This window comes from Siphateles boraxobius, unplaced genomic scaffold (assembly GCF_051911475.1).
Source record: "Siphateles boraxobius isolate OS27281-9 unplaced genomic scaffold, OSU_SipBor_1 20, whole genome shotgun sequence".
Taxonomy (NCBI): Eukaryota; Metazoa; Chordata; class Actinopteri; order Cypriniformes; family Leuciscidae; genus Siphateles; species Siphateles boraxobius.
Window position 1 is genome coordinate 20,035,924 of NW_027508811.1, and position 24,276 is coordinate 20,060,199.

The 24,276-nt window shown below is 36.8% G+C and overlaps 2 protein-coding genes across 4 annotated transcripts; both read right to left on the reverse strand.

The window, feature by feature from the left end:
* On the reverse strand, nucleotides 1-14,633 carry manba (mannosidase, beta A, lysosomal). 2 transcript variants are annotated; one of them, XM_077237318.1, is made up of 17 exons: nucleotides 14,248-14,633; nucleotides 14,049-14,143; nucleotides 13,803-13,908; nucleotides 13,493-13,666; nucleotides 12,666-12,789; nucleotides 12,367-12,533; nucleotides 12,131-12,235; nucleotides 11,893-12,044; nucleotides 10,117-10,234; nucleotides 9,949-10,035; nucleotides 5,318-5,485; nucleotides 5,018-5,236; nucleotides 3,758-3,922; nucleotides 2,602-2,746; nucleotides 2,300-2,445; nucleotides 840-1,100; nucleotides 1-643 (listed from the first exon to the last, which is right to left on the reverse strand). In XM_077237318.1, exons 1-17 carry the CDS (start codon nucleotides 14,464-14,466, stop codon nucleotides 413-415), a joined length of 2,682 nt encoding a protein of 893 aa, XP_077093433.1. In that variant the 5' UTR covers nucleotides 14,467-14,633; the 3' UTR covers nucleotides 1-412. The 2 variants fall into 2 exon arrangements, with proteins under 2 accessions (XP_077093433.1, XP_077093434.1); XM_077237319.1 differs by having other exon boundaries at nucleotides 13,803-13,904; nucleotides 14,045-14,143; nucleotides 14,248-14,599.
* Nucleotides 14,634-15,966: 1,333 nt separating this feature from the next.
* On the reverse strand, nucleotides 15,967-23,165 carry ube2d3 (ubiquitin-conjugating enzyme E2D 3). Of its 2 annotated transcripts, XM_077237361.1 has the most exons (8): nucleotides 22,832-23,152; nucleotides 21,727-21,790; nucleotides 21,607-21,638; nucleotides 21,065-21,142; nucleotides 20,879-20,984; nucleotides 18,224-18,317; nucleotides 17,602-17,683; nucleotides 15,967-16,568 (listed from the first exon to the last, which is right to left on the reverse strand). In XM_077237361.1, the coding sequence occupies exons 1-7, from the start codon at nucleotides 22,853-22,855 to the stop codon at nucleotides 17,635-17,637; spliced, it is 447 nt and encodes a 148-aa protein (XP_077093476.1). In that variant the 5' UTR covers nucleotides 22,856-23,152; the 3' UTR covers nucleotides 15,967-16,568; nucleotides 17,602-17,634. The 2 variants fall into 2 exon arrangements, with proteins under 2 accessions (XP_077093476.1, XP_077093477.1); XM_077237362.1 differs by lacking the exon at nucleotides 17,602-17,683 and having other exon boundaries at nucleotides 22,832-23,165.
* Nucleotides 23,166-24,276: the final 1,111 nt, after the last annotated feature.

Sequence of the window (24,276 nt, forward strand, 5' to 3'; positions counted from 1 at the left end):
TTTATATTATTGCAACCCATTTATTTCAATTGATTCAAGTATTACACAAAAATGAACTATGAACTTTGTTATAGTATTTATTAATCCCTTTTAAAAATTAGTTAATAAAAATAACTATTGATAAATATTTGTCATGTAAGCTCAAATCAATGAAATAATATTAACAGATACAACTTTTGACTTTTGAATACAAATGAAATTAATATTAACTACAATTAATCATTAACTAATCCAGGCAACTAATGTTAACAAATAGAACCTTGTTGTAAATTGTTACCAACATTTTTTTAATAGTAATTAACAAGGCCATCCTGAGTAGGGAACAAAGGGCACCCACAATATTTTTATGAATTTCATTTGAATAGAAGATTGTAAAGAAGCTGTCAGTCAGACAACTAGACGCACCCTAAAATCAGTAGACATCTCTGAGAGACGTGATATGAAGATTTGCAGTGATTTCTTTGGCAGTGGTGGGTCTCCATGCTACAAAAGTAACTGTGGAGTTTTTAGACAGCATCAGGAAGCCATTGACATTAAACTCACCAGGAATGTCATCTATATCCAGCCAAACATACACAGCAGGAAAGGAGCAGTACAAAGTCACAACAAAGTTCTGCATAATTCCAGCATCCTTTACAGTAAACTGCAATACACAAACACACACAAAAAAAGAAAGTCATTTGAGGGATTCGTTTCCTAAGAAAAAGCACCAGTTGTCAATTACATTTAGTAATGCCTCTGTTTGTGAAGAAACCCAATTTAGCAATATGGCAAATGAGTGAATTAGCTGAAGTGAGTGCATTAGTAAACGGTGTGGGTTGAGAATGTGTCTCTCTCACCGTGATGTTGGGTTTCTGCAAAGCTTCTGCATGCCGTGGAGAGCTGAGGAAGATGTGATTGTGAGGGCTGATCATTTGACCTTCCGGGCTACTGAGATGAAAGGTGACGATGCAGGAGCGGCGTGTGCAGTTCCCACATTGCGTCAGGAGAGCAGATATAGGGTGCTGAAACACAAGGGTGCTCCCTCCTGCTTTTATTGTAGTCTCATTAGACTCTAAAGAACACACAGCATCAAAGCTGCTCCAGCTGTATAATTTCACCTGTGAAAACAAACATACAGCATATAGAAGCATTATTAAAATTATGAATTTTAATTCATATTTGTCATGAAGTAAACTAAAACAAAAGCATGTTTACGCTATAGTACTTGTAAGCCTTTAAGTACTAGATATGGTTTGCCCAAAACAAAGAACTGGAAACATGCTATTTTAGAAATATGAATGATTTACTATTTTACTTTCTTAAAACTCAAGGATGAAGTATAGGGGTTTACACACTTGAAATAGTTAACCCTGGGTCATTCCAAACCTTTGGTAAATAGAATCCTGGGTTTTCTTGCTTCACATTTCACACTGCTCATAATTAACAATCATGAGGTTAATAATTAATTAACAGATTAATCCTGGTTAAATATAAACCGAGGTTTCACTCTGTACATTCCTAAACCCTGGGTAAACGTTCTTATTCATTGACATCTTGTCAATGTCATTGACTGGATGAATTCTGCATGCAATATGTTTACATAAGGGCTGTAGCATTGCACATCCTTATATATTGCTGACTGTACAATCAAGTTTTTCCTGAATGGACTTTCTTGTCTGTTCCTCACTCCAGTTGACACGTTTTCCATCAGCACTTAAATAAAATACATTGGGTATCGGTTGCGAAGCACTGAGACATAAGCCGCACGCTCACACTAGACTTTTAGCACACGAAATTTACACGGACACTAACAGTCGTGAAATGATGTCACACTGAATTCAACATAAAACAAATAGTAATAAATTCAAAATGTAAAAATATACAATCTACTCTTTACTGCAAAAATATGCATTCTTTTAATTCAAACAAGGTCACATCGTGACGTTTCAATCTTCTACTGGTCACACGTCTTCACGTAATGCGAAGTCGCAGGTCAGAGTTTGCCCAACTTGAACTTAGAAATGCAGCAAAATGCAAAACTTTTCACACAAGCTTGCGTTTCTGGTCTGACACATTCACATACATATACATGGAAGTCAATGGAAAGAAAAGTGTAGTGTAAACGCCCCTTAACACTTGATAGTTTACAAAAAAAGTAGTGCTAATTCTGCTCCAGAGCAGGATTTCATAAGTCCAGGTAAAAAGTGGTGCAAACCCAGCTTCTATATTACAAGTATAAATTAATATGTCACAATCTTTTTTCAATTCTATTGTAAAATAACCACAAAAAAGGTGTTAATAAGTACTGTCCTCCTACCTTGGCTTTGATATTGTGCTGCTCAGAGTGACTGTCAGAGACAGCATACATCAGCAGGTCTCCCTTATCCTCAACCCCCATTGACAGTATAGGAGCATAAAAGTCTGTAGCCCAGTAGTGCAGCATTTTCCATTTACCACCAAACTCTGAATGTGCGAGAGATTTCCCAGTCAAGAAGCATACTTAATCATTTGTTAATGTGAGCGTACAAAGTTATACCATTAAAATTACGTTTAATAAACAAGAAGGCTTTCTTCTATATAGTGATGAACAGCAATAGTAGTTATTCATTATTCATTTACCTACAGAGGACCAGGATGGCCCCTGCCAGATATCATTGAGCTGCCAGTAAAGAGTGCCCATTGTATGACCTTTGCCCTCGACGATGTCACTGCGGCTGCGGCGGTAGAATTCTGTTTGAATCTTCACACACTGTGCCTGCATCACCTGTTCAAACCAAAGAGTGATATCAGGCACATGTCCACTGTACACTACCATTCAAAAGTTTGGGGTCTGTAAGTTTTTTTTAATGGTTTTGAAAAAAAGTCTCTCACCAAGCCTGCATTTATTTGATCAAAAATGCAGTGAAACAGTAATATTGTGAAATGTTATTACAATTTAAAATAACTGTTTTCTATTTTATTGTATTTTAAAATGTCATTTATTGCTGAGATGGCAAAACTTGTAGTCAGTGTTGGGGAAAGTTACTTTACGTTACATTACTTTTGCGTTACTTTTTCTCACCTGCATGGGCTTGTTTGTTTGTTTTTTAATAACAGCTAAAACAATCTATTTTTGCCAATTGTTAAGGCCCTTTCACATCATAAGTTAAATGAATAAGCCTAAGGCTGAAGGAAATGCATATTTACTACTGTACAGTAGAGGGCGCCGCTCAAACAAACCTTTCAGCTGCTGCTGTTCTTGATTAAATAACAATAGGATACAGGAGAAGGAAGTTCAACACTCTTATTTCTAAACCTAATCTAAAGTCATTTTTGCTTATTAGTATGGTTGAATTAGATCATTGTAGGTCAGCAGCAAAGACATTGGTTAATAAAGTGAGATTAAATACATAAAGTATATTTGTGTAATTTAACATAGTTAATTATAAAACTTTTGCACAAAATTCTGAGATTGCATTTGACTGTTTTTATTCATTTTGAGGAATACTGAATGTTTTTGTGCAAGTGAGATGAGTAAATGCATGTTCAATGCAAATGCACACAACACCTCACTTTATTTCTCTCAACATGGGGACAGGAGAGCTGTCAGTCAATAAATGTGAAAAAGTAACTAGCGTTACTTATTTGAAAAAGTAACTCAGATATTTTGTTGTAAATTGAAAAAGTAATGCGTTACTTTACTAGTTACTTGAAAAAGTAATCTGATTACGTAACTCAAGTTACTTGTAATAAGTTACCCCCAAAACTGCTTGTAGTGCATTTATAGAATGTTCACCTGAGTGATGTAAATAGTGTCTCTGTATTTCTGCACTGGGTCTGTGCTGTTGGGGAGAATGTAATGTAGTTCTGCTTGCTTTAGCATCTGCTGGTTTCCATCTTCATGATGCTGCCGATGAGATGAGAAATTGCTGCTGAAATCCCAGTCTGAAGACACTGAAACCTGGTTGGAGGGGAGAAGTTGAAAAATAAGAGGGCTTATAAATGTTCATTCCCTTGTTAAAAATGAAGTGCGCTTAATTGTATTGAATTACAAAATTACTAAAATCTTATAAGTACAGTAAAAAAAAACTGTACTTGCAGATAATATATTAATGACATAAAGGGCCATTTAAGTGTACATAAAGAGTACATTTGCCTGACTATGTTTCTTAACACACTCAAGTACACTTTTAAAAAGTGCACTTTGTAATAATGTCAAATTAAAAGTTTTACTGTACAGTACATTTTAAACCATCATGTTTAGTATCTTTTGTTGTGTGTTAAAGAAATACACTTATTTTGATGTGTTGGCTAACATACTAAAAAACATGTACAAGAACTTTATTATAATTTTAACCGTATTGGGAAATTTGATATTTAAATGTACTATATTGCAACTTCAATTCAAATGTGTGATTACAAATATATTTAAATACATGAAACAAGTTCCAATAGAAATTACATTAATGTATAATAACCATATTTCAAAGACAATAGAATTACAAAAGGTAATTAGCAGTCATTGTAAGTAATTACTGAAATTACATATAAAGATGTACTTACATCCTACTTAACTGCGGGGAAAACACTCAAAAGTTCAGCTACTGGCATTTGATATAAATTTAAGCTATAATATATTTTCATTTAATTCCAATTAACATGCAATTGTCTAAAAACATTATATTCAGTTTGTACTTAAAGTATTTTTTTTAAGTATATTATTTCCATAAGTATTCTTTTTAAAAAATATTTTAAAGTGTACTTTTTTTTTTACACAAAGGTTTCAATGAAAGATTACGAAGGCCATTTTTTTACTGCACTTGTGAATAATGTGCTCTGATGAATTGTTGAAATTGGCTCTAACCAATGGCATGTGTTTGGGGTGGGACTATCTGTTTGTCCAAACAATTGAAGATGGAGAGTCATTACTTGTGCATAAAAAGGACACACGTCTCCTTTTAAACTAGTGACATTAGTCAGGCCTAACTTGGTACTTGGTGTTCCAAACTAAAAAATTAAAAAATCTCAGAAAGCAGGTAGACTTTAAGAGTAGTACCTTACTAAGTGTGGACAATGAAGGCCAGGACTGGAAGCCATACTCTGAGGCAAAGCGTGTGCGAGGGAAAGCAGTCCAGTCCCAGCAATCTTTGTAATAGCTATAATAGTGAGTGTCTCCATAGTGGGGGTCATAGGGGTCCTGAGCCACCCAGCCTTCCTTCGCAGACTCAACCCCATTGGTTGGGCTGGACACTAGAAAAGGACGAGTGCTGTCCTCCTTAATTAAAGCACATCATCCATTAATAAGACTTAAGATAGTACTTTGATGCAAGTCTGTGTATATATATCTCAGTCTCACCTGCAGCACAATGTCTCTGATGTTCTCAACATACAGTTTGACATAATCTTTCACGTACAGTGGGCGCTCAGGAACAGGTATGTTGAACCAGTCGGTTGCTATGGCAGCTTCATTCTCATTGTTCCCGCTCCATATGACCACAGAGGGGTGAGATTTCAACCGTCGCACCTGAACAACAATAAATGTCCATAAAAGTACAAACAATGACTGGTAGTTCAGTGAGATAAGGCTAATTTTTTGAGCATCAGGGCCCGTATTCATAAAGATTCTAAGAATCCTCTCAGAAAACTCTTAATTTAGCTTAAAATCTTTTATGTAGGAGTCTTAGCTTAAGAGCGATTCGGGATTGATCTGAGAGCAACTCTGAGTAAGGAAAAGACAAAAACTTTTATCTTAGTGAGGAGGCGGGGCTGACTCCGTTGCTATGTATGACACAATCTTTTGAAAACTGTGATTGGTTGGTTGTCCAAGAAGGAAAAAAAGAGTGATTTTAAGTACAGGGCCTATTCTAAGCCTTCACTTTGAAATTACATGCGTAATTTTTCCTATTTGACCATTCTCATACACACACACACACACACACACACACACACACACACACACACACACACACACACACACACACACACACATTATATATTTGTATATAAATCCTTTTTTTTTATTTACCATACTGTTAATTTCCTATAAGGTATTTGATTGGATTAGAATGATAAAAATTGTTCCAGTCTATTTAAGTGGTGGTTTGAATGTTGGTTTTAATGTAGCAAACATGGAATAAAAAAACAAGAAAGCTCAACTGGACAGAGGAACAGTGTTTACTGTGAGCCCAGTTTGTGGATGAACACAAGGCAATCCTTAAAGGAAAATTCAGGCCGGGTGTCACAGCAGAAGCAGACGTGGGAGCTTATAGCGGTTAATAATAAATTATTTACAGTTCATTCCCCCTGCTTGTGCGGAAGCCTGCTATATTCATAAATGCATTTTTTTGAGCCTGCAATGTGGGAATGTCCAGTGGAAACTAAATGAACTGCGACACAATAAGAGGTTCTGGAATGCTGTAATTGTTTGTGATCACTCTGCTTACAGAAGGTTGTGACAGACCCAAATCATCACTGCTGCATTGATGCATTTTCCCAGCTGCCAAATATCTTAAAGCTGCAGTAGGGAGTTTTGAGAAAATGTTGACTTAGCCTGAAAATTTGAACAAGCACAACTTACAGGTCCAACCCCCTTGCTCTCTGCTACGCTACAGCCCTCCCTCCACAGCTCCTCCCCCACAGCGGAGCCTGCCGTGAACGCGCAGGCTAGTAAGCAGGACCACCGATGACGGCGGATTATAAACAGTTATGGAACATTCACTAATAGGGACGAAACATCAACAATATGCTTTACATTGACTATGGCCTGCCCATACTTTGACTACAAACTTGGTCCTCAAATCATTATGTATTTTGCAATACATGTAACTTTATAAGGTTGCACTCTTTCTATAAGTTATAGCTACTAAGATAACGTTAAAGGATTAGTTCACTTTAAAAAAAAACTTATGCTGATAATTTACTCACCCCCATGTCATCCAAGATGTCCATGTCTTTCTTTTTCAGTCGAAAAGAAATTAAGTTTTTTGATGAAAACATTCCAGGCTTTTTCTCCATATAATGGACTTCAATAGGACACAAACATTTCGAGGACCAAATGACAGTTTCAGCGCAGCTTCAAAGGGCTTTAAACGATACCAGGCGATGAATAAGGGTCTTATCTAGCGAAACGATTGGTCATTTCAAAAATAAATAAAAAACTAAGTTTTATAAGCACAAATGCTCGCCTTGCTCTGTTCTGTGATGCACGTTCGTGATCCTGTTCGAACTCGTTCATCCAAATGAACAAATCTTTTTTCGAGTCATTTCGTTCGTTGAATGAACAAATTACTCGAAAAAAGATTTGTTCATTTGGATGAACGAGTTTGAACAGGAGAGTCACGAACGACGGTACGCGCTCGCGCTGTGCAAGAGAGGGGTGATCAGCGCGTACACGAGCGTGATTGACACTGCTAAGACATTCCTCCTGGCTCTGATTGGTTGTTTCTGACCGGGAGCGGTGTATTTCTGCAAATGGCAGTAGGACCACAGGGAGGAGCCAGAGGAGCTTGATTTTTTTCACAGATTATCTGTCTCATATTCTACTTTCAGGACATAATGACAGTTTTAACAAATATTTGTTTACAAAAGCTACCTACTGGAGCTTTAATGTACAGTAGTAATTTAATTTCTGGCACTACGCGATTCCTGCGCTGTGTCGGAGATGTTATTGTGTCTCTAATAAAATCGGTCACAAACATGTTCCCTGCACGATCTATCTATAGTGTCTTATTAACTCACTGTCATCTATTGTCTGCAACACATTTCTTCTCCCTCTTCGTCTTTCTGCCATTTTCTCCTCTGCTAAAGAAACTCTTAAGCCTCTTAAAAGTCCTCGTCCGTGCTCCTAACAATTTTGACCTTAAGACCTCTTTTAAGGGTTAAGATGCTTTCTGAATTACTTTTTTCTTTACTAGGATTTTTTCTTTAAATTTAATTTTCTTAGAATTTTGTCTCTAGAGAGCTACTCTTTGCATTTAGATTCTTTATGAATACGGGCCCAGGGCCTGTATCCCTAAAGAATTTTTGTGCAAAAAGTGGCTCCTAGTGGCCAAATTCTAAGAAAATTCTCAGTGTCATGACGTTTTCTTAGAATTTCCTCTAAAAGTGACACAAAAATCCCAGTTAATATAAAAGCTATTCCTCAAGATTCCTAGTGCTTAAAAGGGCTCCTAAGGCGAGATCTGCTAAGAGCAGGGAAGAGGACTTTTAGTGGCTTAGGAGTTCCCCCTAAGCAGCTGCACAAAATGGCCGACAGAGGAGGCAGGAGAGATGTCCTGCAAACACTGGATGACAGGGAATTATTGAGACGCTACAGACATTGAAAAAAGCTGTGTTACCCTCGTTAAGACCACACTGAGTTGTAACGTTGCAATTTCTACTTCATAAAGGACAGCCCCTTGAGATAGGCCATTTTGTTTTCAATGGGGTCCATATGGCAGTGAAAGTACAAAATATGCCAGCTAGGATATTAATATGAGCAAATAAGACACAAATCATTATTTGAACAGGGTGTAATGAGCTTAAGTTTTCACATATTTTAGATTGTAATGTTAGGCTATAACCCCTACAGCTTACTAATCATTTTACAGATATTTTCTTAAATGTGAAATATTATTTACAATTACAGTCTGCATAAGATTAGAGTGTATAATTATGTTTATTGATTTGAGGGTACATCCTTTGCTCATTATCACCAAAAGTTCATTTTCATCAAACTTGTAGGATCAACCAATCACGGCTTTTGAAATGATGACTCATACCTAGCAACGGGGTCAACCACACCTCCTCACTAAGATAGGATTTTCCATCCATTCCTTGCTCAGAGTTCACTGAAAATGTTCTGGAATCACTTCTAAGCTAAAAGTAGTAATTTAATTTCTGGCAATACGCCATTCCTGCGCTGTGTCGGAGATGTTATTGTGTCTAATAAAATCGGTCACAAACATGTTCCCTGCACGATCTATCTATAGTGTCTTATTAACTCACTGTCATCTATTGTCTGCAACACATTTCTTCTCCCTCTTCGTCTTTCTGCCATTTTCTCCTCTGCTAAAGAAACTCTTAAGCCTCTTAAAAGTCCTCGTCCGTACTCCTAACAATTTTGACCTTAAGACCTCTTTTAAGGGCTAAGATGCTTTCTGAAAAACTTTTTTCTTTACTAGGATTTTTTCTTTAATTTTAAGAGTAAACGCCCATATTTCTAAGAATTTTCTTAGAATTTTGTCACCAGGAGCTACTCTTTGCATTAAGATTCTTTATGAATACGGGCCCAGATCTTTAATTCAATCAAGGAATACATAAAATTGCCGTGTATACATACAATGACTTCTATGATAAACCTCTTCTATGATGACCATTAAGAATTTCTTCTACGATGAGCTTCTTTTAAACTGTCATGCTATCATAATGAATAAATATTTCTATTTACCTTTAATTTATATTTATTTCAGTTTTAGTCAGTCATTTTATTACTTCAAATTATTATATTACTCGGTATTTTATTTCAGTTACTTGACAAAGCAACATTTCTAATTTACATGTTTATACAGTACATACATTTTTAAATAAATGTTCATATTTTATGTAGTTTCAGATTTATTTTTATTTAACATTTTTTAATAATTTTAGTTTTAGTTAACAAGACCTTCATGACTATATCAGGACTTTTTGAAAATGCAAAGTTACCATCAGGTTGTAAAATGTCATGTGGTGCGACACACCAGAAAGGGCATGATGTTTATGAAGTAATAATTCATATTTGTAATAAAAACCTTTTTTTTAAAGAAAAATTAAGGTGTGTACACTCAAATGTATTCAAGATGTAAGGAAAATATATTGTATTATGATATTTTAAAATAATTTCATTTGAACTTTTCTTAAAAAAAATGTATTAAAGTTTTTCCTAAGACTTATATAGGTCATTGGCCCTTTTATTTGTCATTTATTTGAGGTGAACACAGAATTTATGAGAGTACTGTGTATGCAAACCTGCTGCGTGACCTCCTCCCTCACTGTCTGTATAAAATCCGTCTCTGTAGGGTACAGCGCACAGGCAAACATGAAGTCCTGCCAAATCTGAAATAAGGGCAAACAAATAACCAAATCAATTGCATTTAAATCATGTCGCAGGTGGAGGATTTCATATGACAAGCTTACCATGATTCCATACATATCACAAAGGCTGTAGAAGATGCCTTGCTCATAAACTCCACCACCCCAAACTCTTAAAGCATTCATATTCGCCTTTTGTGCAGACTGGAGCAGGATTGTGATCCTGAAATGCCAATCCAGAAACATGACAAGACCGTTAAAGTTTGAAAGGGATTTCACACTACAGGTCCTTCTCAAAAAATTAGCATATTGTGATAAAGTTAATTATTTTCCATAATGTAATGATAAAAATTAAACTTTCATATATTTTTGAATCATTGCACACCAACTGAAATATTTCAGGTCTTTTATTGTTTTAATACTGATGATTTTGGCATACAGCCCCCAAAATTTTAATACAAAAAAAGGTCAACCTTCAAATAATTATGTTCAGTTATGCACTCAATACTTGGTCGGGAATCCTTTTGCAGAAATGACTGCTTCAATGCGGCGTGGCATGGAGGCAATCAGCCTGTGGCACTGCTGAGGTGTTATGGAGGCCCAGGATGCTTCGATAGCGGCCTTAAGCTCATCCAGAGTGTTGGGTCTTGCGTCTCTCAACTTTCTCTTCACAATATCCCACAGATTCTCTATGGGGTTCAGGTCAGGAGAGTTGGCAGGCCAATTGAGCACAGTAATACCATGGTCAGTAAACCATTTACCAGTGGTTTTGGCACTGTGAGCAGGTGTCAGGTCGTGCTGAAAAATTAAATCTTCATCTCCATAAAGCTTTTCAGCAGATGGAAGCATGAAGTGCTCCAAAATCTCCTGATAGCTAGCTGCATTGACCCTGCCCTTGATAAAACACAGTGGACCAACACCAGCAGCTGACATGGCACCCCAGACCATCACTGACTGTGGGTACTTGACACTGGACTTCAGGCATTTTGGCATTTCCTTCTCCCCAGTCTTCCTCCAGACTCTGGCACCTTGATTTCCGAATGACATGCAAAATTTGCTTTCATCCGAAGAAAGTACTTTGGACCACTGAGCAACAGTCCAGTGCTGCTTCTCTGTAGCCCATGTCAGGCGCTTCTGCCGCTGTTTCTGGTTCAAAAGTGGCTTGACCTGGGGAATGCGGCACCTGTAGCCCATTTCCTGCACACGCCTGTGCACGGTGGCTCTGGATGTTTCTACTCCAGACTCAGTCCACTGCTTCCGCAGGTCCCCCAAGGTCCGGAATCGGTCCTTCTCCACAATATTCCTCAGGGTCCGGTCACCTCTTCTCATTGTGCAGCGTTTTTTGCCACACTTTTTCCTTCCCACAGAGGTGCCTTGATACAGCACTCTGGGAACAGCCTATTTTTTCAAAAATTTCTTTCTGTGTCTTACCCTCTTGCTTGAGGGTGTCAATGATGGCCTTCTGGACAGCAGTCAGGTTGGCAGTCTTACCCATGATTGCTTTTTTGAGTAATGAAACAGGCTGGGAGTTTTTAAAAGCCTCAGGAATCTTTTGCAGGTGTTTAGAGTTAATTAGTTGATTCAGATGATTAGGTTAATAGCTTGTTTAGAGAACCTTTTCATGATATGCTAATTTTTTGAGATGGGAATTTTGGGTTTTCATGGGCTGTATGCCAAAATCATCAGTATTAAAACAATAAAAGACCTGAAATATTTCAGTTGGTGTGCAATGAATCTAAAATATATGAAAGTTTAATTTTTATCATTACATTATGGAAAATAATGAACTTTATCACAATATGCTAATTTTTTTAGAAGGACCTGTAAATAGAATTCATCTGGTCAATGAACCAGTGTGTTTTAGGTTGTTAATCTTCTCACATGTCAGTGGTAACCTGGTCCTGAAATGCATGTACAGGAATCCAGTTTGAACCTTTCAGGAAAATTGGTTTCCCATTAATCCGGAAGTAGAAGCTGAGGCCAGGGGAGGAGGGTATGGGCTCCTGGATCAACTCCACTGTGCGGAAAGCAACCTGAAACAGAACACCACAACACAAGAGTGCAATAATGCAGACTGAAGCAAGACTTAGAAAATAAGAAGAACAGTGAAAGATGTTACCTTTCGCTGTGCATTAAATGTCTCTCCACCCTCCAAGATGATATCCATCTTCAGGTCATAGCGAGGCTGCTCTCCATGTCCAAAGGGCCACCACAAACTGACACTCTTGAAGTGAACACATCATTTATCATCATCATATATGCAGTATATATAGTGTGATATTACCTCTGAAATGAGGAATAAGGGTTGATATGACACATGATGGTCATCATCAAGCAAACTAGAACTGATTTTACCTGGTTGACCTGGAAGACAAAGGACTTTCTACTCTGCCCAGGTGTAAGAGACAGTTGAAATTCCTCTGAAATCAATAACGGTATGGACAGAAGGACAAGACCCTTAGATGCAACAACAACATCGAAGAACAATTCCACTTCAACATTCCAGCTTGAATGTGCAGAGTCTGGATACAGGGAAAGACATATTGAGAAGAATATGGGGAAAAAAGAGGGAATTTGCTTTCTATGTTGATTTGTTTTGCTATTATATTAATGTCTAAAACCCCTTCTCATTCATTTGCAAAATATGTGTGTACCATATTTTGGAACTGTGGTAAAACTTAGAACCCTTAAAGTGTTGAAGACTTCCAGCTGAACTCCCTTCCAGATGCCCAGAGTGGGGAAAGATGGACCCCAGTCCCAGCTAAATGAGCTTTGAGCCTCAAAACACCAAGAGACCAAAAACTTAATCACAATCAGGAAATCAATAATAGAAAAAGCTATTACAAATCTCACATTTCAGATGTGATGTTATAACTGTCATGTCATTTCTCTACATCACGGCAAAAACTATATGTCCATATAACTGACCTGCATCAAACAGCACAGTTCAGGAAGCAGTCGTTAGAAAAATGGTAAGAACTCAACAAAAGGATGTGTGTATAATGTGTGAAGAAATAGTGTGAAAAATACATTTTAATGACTGATTTTTCAATTACTCCATGTAATGTTTTTTCTTTGTGGTGAAAAAAATAATTCCTTGACATAGCTTTAAACTCTTCCTGGCCTTATAAGTGCTTTTGTTTGAGGACGAGCCAAACTATCCAGCAGGTAGCATTATGCAGATCTATTACATGGTACGTACTGTAACTGTATCTACGTTACGGAAATAATGGCAGGACAACAAATGAGCCATTAGAGGCAAGTGCTTTCTGTTGGAGAGATAAACTCCCTTTGTAGTTGACTTTGCAACTTTGCAGATAGCTTACATGCACAAAACAGCTAAATTACACACTAAAAGAAGAGTATAACAAGTATAATAGGTCCCCTTTAATCTCAGTACTTTAACAACAACAACAACAAAAAAGAATCATGACCTACTCTAATGATCCATTTGTGTTTGTGAATGTGACATGGTTCTTACCTTTCGGATGAAGTTAACATGACACTCTCCTTTCTGTACATGAGGAGGACAATCAGGTGGTACCCTGTATTCAGTGTGGGCATGACTCTTCTGAGATGAATATGTCACAGCTGACATAATCCACACTTGAAGAATATTCTCTTGATCCTTGAGCAATCCAGTAACTTCAAAATCCTGAAGACAAAATATGATTTATTATAAAGCCTTTTTTAAGATGAACCATTATTATTATTATAGTCTATAAACATACACACAAAGAACAATTGTAAAAACTTGCGCTTGCACACAAAATAGTAGGTTATTCATTTACATATCTGCGAAACATGTTGTCTGTCTTTCCGATTGAGATTCCATTGAGTGAAATGGTAGAGATTGTGTCGACTCCTTCAAACACGAGGACGGCTTTCTTTTTCTCTCTGTAAAAGAGCATGTAGTATTTGATCTGTAGTCTTGTCTAAATATAACTATAATTATAGTATTCTTGACATTCTAGCTCTAGGTGTATGGTACAAATCAGAGGGCAAGTTTAGTTGAACCTGGAGGTTTTCTGACTTGCCTAACATGAGTAGGTACTGAGAATGATGTGGTGTAAGTCCAGTTGTCAAGTGAAATCCATCTGTAGGCCAGGTCATTAAACCTATAATATGGATCCTGTTGACACAGAATAAAGTTTTTATGAACATGAATTTAACAGTGTTTGGAGTCTTAATATTGACTTTGAATGAAACAATGTAAATGTGTCTGTCTGAATGTACCGAGATGAATCCCTGACGCTGCAGAGCAGTATGAACACATCCTGGTACCTCGCCACTGAGAGAAACAGATGAGTTTGAGTTCAGTAGCTGCCATTTCCCGTTCAGAGAGATGATATCGACTCCCAGACTGGGACTTTTCACTTCAGACGCAAATGTGCTGTCAAGAAAAAGGGCCTCTAAAAGGTAAAAGCACGCAAAAGACCATACCGCATGATTCATGTCTATTGATCATGGCAAAATTTACACTACCAAAGTCATCTCTATATTACGTTGTTGAACCACGGAACGTAAAGTCCTAAACACACCACCCTCTTAGTGTTTTCTGCTGCACTTCCCGGTTGAAATCAAAAGCACAAGGACGATCAGCTGCTCTCTCACATGGAAGCAATAACATCCGGTAGCGTTTAAAGGAATAGTTCACCCAAAAATGAACATTCTGTCATTAATTACTCACCCTCATGTCGTTTTAAACCCACATTTGTTCATCATCAGAACCCAAATGAAGATCTTTTTGATGAAATCTAAAAGCTTTCTTTCCCTCCATTGGCAGCTCTGCAACTACCAATTTGACGCTTCAAAAAGTTCATAAAGAGATCTTGAAACTAATCCATTATGACTTGAGCGGTTTAGCCCAAATTTTCTGAAGACACACGGTTGCTTTATATGATGAACAGATTGAATTTAGGCTTTTATTCACATTTAAACATTAAACAGCAAACATAAACAGAAGCTCAACCGAACATGCTTGATCCGCGAGAACGAACGTCATTGGTTCTTGCGGAAGCTCAAACGTGCTGCATAACACGAGAATGAATGTCATTGGTTCTCGCACACCAAGTGAACATGCTTGAGCTATGAGCTTCCCTTTACCACAACTGGGGCCTATACTATGAAGCTGGTTTAGGTGGATAGCCAGGTATGTTTCAGTTTAGTTTGTGCCAACCCTGGGTTTTAGGCATCATGAAAGTGGCTCAGCTTTTAGCAGTGTTCATCATTATACTTACATCAAAGTGGTAGTTGCATAGCTGCCAATGAATGGACATAAAGTTCTCAATTTCATCAAAAATATCTTCTTTTGTGTTCCGAAGATGAACAAAAGTCTGGTGGGTTTCGAACGACATTAGGGTGAGTAATTAATGACAGGATTTTCATTTTTTTTGGTGAACTATACGTTTAAGTTAAAGGTATGTGGTTGTAAAAGTGTATTAAAAAAACAGTGAAATTATGAAGTATTTTATTATGCCTGCACTGCTACGTGTTTATATTTAGGTTCATCTTTGTATAACAAGAATCTTAAATCCATTCACAAGATTCATTCAACGATTGGTTCAGGTGTTCTTTTGTTGCTGCTTACATCATTACGCCAGTAAGTGGCTTTTTTGTGTATTTGAAGGTGGGAAAGCATTCACACACTTTACAACAAAAAGTCATTCTCATTGTCAAAGTCTAAAAGTCTGTCAGAGGAAGTGAAAAGATTCAGTCACTTAAATATCTTTAAAAACACCAATTCATTCAGTAACGAAACCCCAATAGAAATGCTGTATAAAAATCACTCATTTAAGAGCACGTTTCATTATGCTTTTAATTCTGAATGATTCATGACCTTTCAAGTGATAAACCATAACCACTTTCATGTGGAAAAACACATTCATCTAAATCATTTAAATACAAATAGTGAAAAGTAAAAATTTCTAACAGAAAAACAGAACCACACAGTAAAACGAGTTATGCATCTTTATTGAAGGGAAAAAGTAGTAGGACTTTAAATAGATTTTTAAGCCAATCGAGTGAGTTGTATTTCAGTGTCACAGCTGTGTAAGGTTGGACCAAGAGCTGATCCGAATGTTGCAAATCTTTACAATCAAGCACAATATAGGAATCGGTCCCAATCTCCCACTGATGTACAACATCTGACCTTTTCTCCTGTGATTGCATGCACGCCAGGAGTAAGGCCCCAAAAAAAGCAGAACAACCTAAAGACATTCGCTCTCCGAGCGGCTCAGAGAAAATACACTGTGGTCATACGTGTTGTGACGTGAGGAGTTGATTGGTAGAGACCAAAGATAGGCAGAGCTGAGTGTGGATGAGCTTCCGTCAGATTGACGAGGTCCATCTCAAAACTTTGTAGTGTAGAAAGGCCAGAAGCAGGCCTGCATTTTTGTTTGAGCATAAAACTGGGGTTATGCCTCCATAAGAGACAGATGGAGAAATATGGTCTTGCAACAGTGTCCAAAACATGAGAGAACAAACAGTTTGTTAATGTGTCCAGCCAACATCACATGGCATATTTCTGAGTCCATTCCCGTGCTATTCTGTTGTATCTGCAAAGAGGGAAAAAAACATTAAGCATTTAATATCCAGTGAACCTTCATGCAGCCATTGCTTCCAAAAAGCAGTTTTCTGATGACTCTAGTAAGCATGTAATTGCTCCTTTAAAGGTGCAGTAAGCGATTTCTTTAGAAACAACTGGCACATCAGACAGCTCACATAAGTATAGATGAATCAGTGCAATCCACTTTTGTCTCCTATTTACACAGACAGGACTATGTACAAACTAGTGCTGTCAATCAATATAAAAATTAATTAAGCTCACATTTTTCTGTGATTAATCGCATCTAACATTAAAGTTTTTAATATATTTTATATTGTAATACTTAAACATTTAATCTGCAAAATAATGTAGAAACAACATAAAGATGGTATATTTTAAATACTTGTTTAATGGGATATTTTACTATGCACTATGAATGAAGGCCAGTATCACTGATACCTGTACTGATACTGAGGATTCTATTAAATGGAGAAAATATTGGCAAAAATGTTTGTTTAGGCGTTGATTTACATTTTCAACAGTTTGTCTCAGAAATTGCTTACTGCACCTTTAATAATGATGCATTTCAGTTTATCACTTTTTTACTTCCCCATTTTCATTAACAACAAAATCTTAGTTTTCAGATGCTTATAGTTTAAATGAATACTATATTTCTGCTAGCATTCTGATGCTTCTCATGCAGTACAACTAGCTTACACAAACCAAAAATGCTCAGCCAATACAATTTACAGCTAACAATTTTTTACATACCTAACAAAACCATCATGCTACTGTAAGACGTTATGGCTGACTAAAAGCCATGCTTACGGTAAGGTTTAATGCAGGACTGAATAAACCCTAACAAATCAGAAGACACTGCTGCATTTGAGAAATAGAAAAGCAAATCTGACTTTCCTGTGCATTTTTCAGTCATTTGTTTCAGAAGAGACGTGATAGCATATATTAGTGATGCACACCTGCTGTAGCCACACGCTCATGCTGCACCACACAGGAAGCGGAGTGCTTCACTCTCTCTACAGTACCTCTAATGTTCACAGTGCAGAGTTGCCCTTCACCTACAGCATGGCATATTTCTCTGTCCATTCCTTTGCCATTCTATTATACCTGATAGAGCATGGTGTGTTAGAGAAGGATATGTCTATTCACTTCTATTATATTTACATGCCTTTTCTCGAACTGTTCGAAGGACTGTAGTCCTTGCTGTTCTTACAGCCTTTTCTTTTAAAATGCTACCCACAGCTATGTCACTTCAGAAGAAAAAACTAACATTAGGTGCCCTTTTTTCTTTTACATATTTTTTACAACTGCAAAATGTTGTTAAATGAAGGTTTGATGCTGATGTTAAATGTGATAAAATGCTGTGATCTGTGTAGCAAGCTCATCTGATTCTATTTGTTGCTGACTGCATACAAAATTTGTTTTTCTGACAGTAAAATCAGTTTTCAGTTGAAATGAAATTAAGGGAGATAACAAATAAACAGTAAAAAATGACAAAAAAATTGTAAAAAGTTAGGAAAATATATATAAAAAAATATTTAAGAACAAAATGTTAAAAATAGCAAATACTGTACAATTTAAAAACAACATATCAGATATGCGCATGCATGCGTGTAAAAATACTTGTGTGCTTCAGTCTGTACGTACTTCTCTGTGTCTGTTTTATAGATTCTGGCAATCTCTGGCACAAGAGGGTCGTCTGGATTGGGGTCACATAAGAGTGAGCAGATGGACAGGAGAACTACAGAGAGGACACATATAACACAATATTCCATGAGTTACTCTACTTGACATGGAATCTTGTTTCTTTTCCCAAATCTTCCCTCGAGTCACTTTAGCATGAGATTATAAAGTTTCTTCCTTTCGTTCACTTTTAATTACCATATTTGCATCCTTTATTACTGTGGTGAAGCAGAAAAATGCTGTAGGACAGATACCCTTTTACTTGCACGTCAAATTCTATTTAACACAGTTTGTGCTTGTTAGACTTGCACATCAAGGTTATTTGTATAGTGCGTTTTGCACACGCTGGTAATTTAGTTTCACTTTCGCTGGCAGTGTAACATCAAATATAGGCTAAATGTCTTGCACCTGCGGAAGATAAAATCTGCTCTGTAGACCTTTTACAACAAGTGTCAGTTGCTTTGGAACTTCATGAAAAGACAAAGGGACAAGAGATGGTTCTGTCCTGTGAAAATTATACATTTAGTCCTGGTTCGCTTAGCGTTCACAGAGTATTTTTTTAAAGATACAAAACAAAACAAAAAAACACTTATTTAGCGATGGAACTTGTCAAACATCCAAAACAATGTTGTGTGCCGAGCTAAAACAGCGGCAGGAATCCCTCCGTCACACACACAAACGAACATCTGCTGCGAGGAGACGCGATTCTGATGTCTGTAACGAATGATGGGATAAAACAGGTATGCTTGAACGAATCATATCCTTTTTATGGTCGCATCTTGTGGCATCATGTCCTGTTTTTGGTTCGTTTACATGCCTTTACATGTCCGTGTTGCGTTAATATTTATTTCGAACCGCACTAGAGTTTTTTTGGAAGCAGACAGAGGCCACGTCCACACGAAGCCAGAGTTTTCCCTATCCGATCTTTTTTTTCCCTCGTTCTAAAAAAAAATTACGTAAACACGGCGCCGTCTCAAGAAATATCTGCGTACACGAAAACACTGAAACCGATGTAGTATACATGCCACACCAGTACGAGGCGCTGTAATTCTGACACAGATAGCCTACACTAAAAACAGAGAAGAAGACTTGCGCATAAACCTTGCGCTGTAGGCTATACAATAATATTAGGAATGGTAGCTTCTTTTTTTCTTTCTTTTTAACCAAGAACTTTATTGAACAATATGAAAAACCATAAATGGCCTGGTACAAAATAGAAACGGCAAATAGCCTAATCATTATGAATGTGTCAAATATAGAAAGGAGACATTTTAATTATTTATTAATAAACTAGTGTTTTCTGTGACGATGTTGACTCGCCACCTTCGCAGTAGGTGAAGGTGCTTATAGAGATAAATGCACACTTCAAACGGATTATAAGAGAGTTCTCTGTTTCTTTTCGTTTTGAATTGTTTTGTTTAAAAGTAGACATTTCAAGCTTAGATGTATTTCTGAGTTTCTGTTCATTTATGAGACAAGCTCCAGTTCACGTGGGATGCAAGTTATACGCGGGACGAGAGTCGGCGCCTCCGTGTCCTGATGGCTATTGTCTGCTATATGCTTCTAATTTATTAAATCCAGGCAATTGGTTGATGCTCAAAACATTGATTAAAATTAAGATTCAATTTATACAAAACGAAATTCACTTTAAAGAAAGGATTTATATAAAACAAAACTTAATGAAGTGGTCAAAATGGGTCTCGATATTGCGCATCTTATGATTAGGCTACTCACGCTGTTCACTTTTCATATAATCAACATATATGAAATGGAAAAAATAACGTATTATTTAAACATAAATATGAAACTGACTTTTCTTTAATGGCTACAACATGTAGGCCTACAGTACAGAGAAATTTAATGTCGGAGCGAACGCCGTGTCACGGGTGAGCATGAGGGGCAGAGGTGTGTTTTTTGAATAATAATCAAATAAGTCCCAGCGATCGCCAAATATTATTTTTGCTTGAAATGCCCATCCCTACAAAATACAAAATGTCTTAATCAGACAAAATACAAGCATCATAGCATAAGAAAGAAATATAAAAAAATAAAGAGTAAAATAAAGAAATAAAATAAAAATACAATAAAGTAGGCCTAAATAATAAATAAAGAAATAAAAGAGGCTCAGTAGCTTCTAAAGCATGAACTCAAGCAAGTAGTCGCAGTTGTTGTTACTGATTTAGTGCGTCTGACTAGTCGACACATGGGGTGATGACATCATCGTTTCACAAAATATACGGATTGGCCGTACTCACAAAGACGCAAGGGTGTCGTTTTCAGATTTATCCACCCTGGGACCCGGTTTCAAAAAATAGCGGTTTCAGTCTCCCAAAACGCCGGATCCGTCTGGACGAAACGCCGATCCGATAAAAAATTTGTACGTTTACAGCTAAACGCGTCTCCGTGTGGACAGGGCCTGAGACCCATCTTTTCAGGGGTCACGGTCCACTTGTTTGGTGCGCACCAGTGTACAGATGGCAACGTTCACACTTATTCAAATGAAACGCACTAACAATATATATTTTTGTATGTATGCATATATATACACACACCACAGTCACAGCCCAAGCTCTATCTGACCATTTTCTAATAAAGCAACATCTATTACTGTGCATGTACCTTTAGAAATAGTAAGTGCAGGTGACCACTGGGACCTGAGGATATCCAGACAGATGCTGCCATTACTGTTTATGTTAGGATGGTAGATTCTTGTAGTAAAAGCAACCTAACACAGAGAAAACAATGTTATACACACCTACAAACAAACACACAAAGGGCAAAAAACATTTTTACCAAAGTTCTCACCTTAGGTGGTTTAAAGGGGTAATCTGTAGGGAAGTGTATGGTTAGGAAAAAAACACCACCCTGATATGGACTTTCATTCTGTATTTATATAAAAAAGGAAAAAATTACAATTCTGTTCAAAAGTTTGGGGCCAGATTTTCTTTTTTGTTTTCACAGAAAGGACGCATTAAATTTATGATAAAAAAATGACAGTGAAGATATTTAAATGTTACAAAAGAATCCTTTTAAAATAAACTTTCTTTTCTACAAAGTTTCTGAGCACCAAATCATCATATTAGAATGATTTTAGAAGGATCATGTGACACGGAAGACTGGAGTAATAATACTGAAAACTCCGCTTGGCTATCAAATGAATAAATTACTTTTTAAAATATATTCAAATAGAAAATTATTATTATTTTTAATTCACAAAATTACCCCCTTTCAAAAACATTTAAAAAAATCTTACGAACCCCAAACCTTTAAATTGTAGTGTACATTCACTGCCAGTATTATGATATTTAGTAACATGCTTTTACAGCAATGCTTTTTATTGTACTCACCGGTCCCATGATTGTTGCCTGCCAGTGGAACACTACAGAAAAGATCACATGAACAACATCAGTTTACAGTAAATGCATACAACCATAAACACCACAATATATGCAAATCCAGGATCTCACCATCATCCCCCACTGGACCTGCTGAACACTGTGCAGGAGGATCACGTGCCAAATCAGTCAATTCCTACAGGGAAGATCCCGAATAAGTTTTATGAAACACAAGCATGCAGAACTACAGAAAAGAAGCAGACTTTCCATAATGAAGGGTCAATAATGGCGCTGGCCTCTTTTATCACTATAGTGACTGCAAGATGAAACCAGCAGATAGAATGTTTAGCAGCACAGTGTATTTATAGTTCTAGAGAGGGTCATGAGGGAGAAGAGCTGGAACACAACCTGAACGAGCCCACAGGCATGTCTGTCTGCGCCCTCCACTTTAGGAACACTACGTTTATTTTTATTTCAACATGTCTGTTGGTTGGGAAGACACTTAAGGGGTTTTCATGACAGGGGGGGTTCTAACAGTCATCATTCTAGAGCTTTTCAATTGCACAACCACAGACAGGTTTGAATTTCCCAACACACTGAAACACAGGGAAATATATGGTCTGATAGGTTTACTTCATAATATGGATACAAAACTGTTTAGGATCCCAAATGAAACCTTGCAGTCACTAAAGATCAAATAAAAAAGGGAAGTTTTAAGGAGACCTGACGTTTAGTTTTTGTTTCATATAGACAACCTATGGTAAGAATTTAATATCCACATAACGAGACAACGCGCCAAAACTACAGTAATAAAATGAATAATAATTATTTGTTTCAATATCAAGTGTGTGAAATTTGTCATCTGTACTATTAATTTCATATTTTATAATACGACGTACGACCATAGAGTATAGAAGTAACTTCTATACTCTTTGGTACGACTTCGAGACTGTCTTCCGTAAACAATTATTAACGTTAACTTAGCTGTCAAGTCCTGTATTCACACTCCCTGACAGTGGCATGTTATAATTGTATACAGACTTCAGGGGGGTAATAAATAAAGCAGCAGCTTTGATATCCTTATAAATACTCATACAAATAACTCGTTCATTGTAACGTGCTGAGAATAAGCACACACTCGTTTTATAAGCAATACGCCAACACGCTGCTAGACGACTAAAATAATTAAAGATACACTGGTTTATAATATATCTGGCATATATAATTTCTCACTTACCTTTTGGATTCGTTTAAGCGCCATCTTCCCACTGGGTGCAGTGGCTCCTGAATAACTAGCGCCCTAAATCTCGCTCTCTTTCTCAATATGTGAGCTAACCTGAGAGCTAGCCAGCTAACTACATAAAAGCTAACATTAAATATGTCAGGATGTCAAAAATATAGCTTACATTCAATGTCTAAAAATTATATGGCAATCAAACGTGTAAATCCAGACAGGCCCTGATCCCTGTCGGTGACTGTAATGCTGATGTGTGTACACTTCTCTTTCAGTTTGTCAGTGCTGACACAAGATGTCCGTGAGCTTGTTGTTAGCACTTCTAGCTGCTTCTTCCAATCGTGCGGATTAAATGGCGAATCAACGCGCAATTATGAGCCGAGCGCCACCGTGAGCGCTGGATGAAAAACTTGCAAGCGTTATTACAATTTTTTACACTGCCAAGATTATCAACTGTTATTGTCAAGGAGAATTGTAAAGGGATTCTCGTGCATCATGTGTATGTTATTCCTGGGAAATAAAAGATTTCTACATGAAATGCACAGATATAGGTTTAAACCTTCTTTTTTTTCACAGTACATGGTTTAAACCAGTGGTTCTCAAACTTTTTTCGTCCCCCCCCCCCCCCCCCCTTTAAATTTTTTTTTTTTACCTCACCCACCTCCAAAATTTAATAAATAAAAACGGAAAGATTTTTTAAATAAATAAAAAAGTGCAACGAAAAACACCTGCAATAGTTTGACTTTGTAATGTCATTATTTCATATAACATATAATATAAAATAATATTACAGTGATGCTTTGGATGAGCAATATATAAAAGCGCAAATATATGACTGCTTTTGACTGCTCACGTCACGAGCTCAGCTTCTTGTTCGTCTTTTCACCGGAACACGCACAGCAGCGGAGTGGCCAGTTCACAGCTTGCGTTTCAGTCCGCTGAAGAGGTTTTTTTATTTATTTTTAATTGCAATATTAACCAACAGAACAAGTCGATACATATAAGAAATATAAACAATCTTTCAAAACAAAACAGAAATTATGGTTCAGAATACATTAAGAGAGGCAATGTGAGAGAAATTAAAGGAGAGAAAAAAAGGGAAAAAAATTAAGAGAAGAGGGCACAAAAGAAAAAGAAAAAAGCATTAATGGAGAATATTAAACATGGCACAAATTCTGGATGTTTTCATTGCTTTCTTGTTAACAGAAGTTGAAATTGTATTTAAATACATCTTCAAATCTTCTTTGAAAAAGCTGAAGTGGGGTTTACTTTTCATATATTTACATTTATGGTTTATACAAAAACGTGCATTAATTAGATTATTGTCTTTGATAAAAAACCCAAAAAGAATGTGTCTATATGATAAAGAAAAGTTATAAAAAACCTTTTGGACAATCAGAGCATCAATATTATTCCAGAAAGACCGAGTAAAAAGACATTCCCAAAAC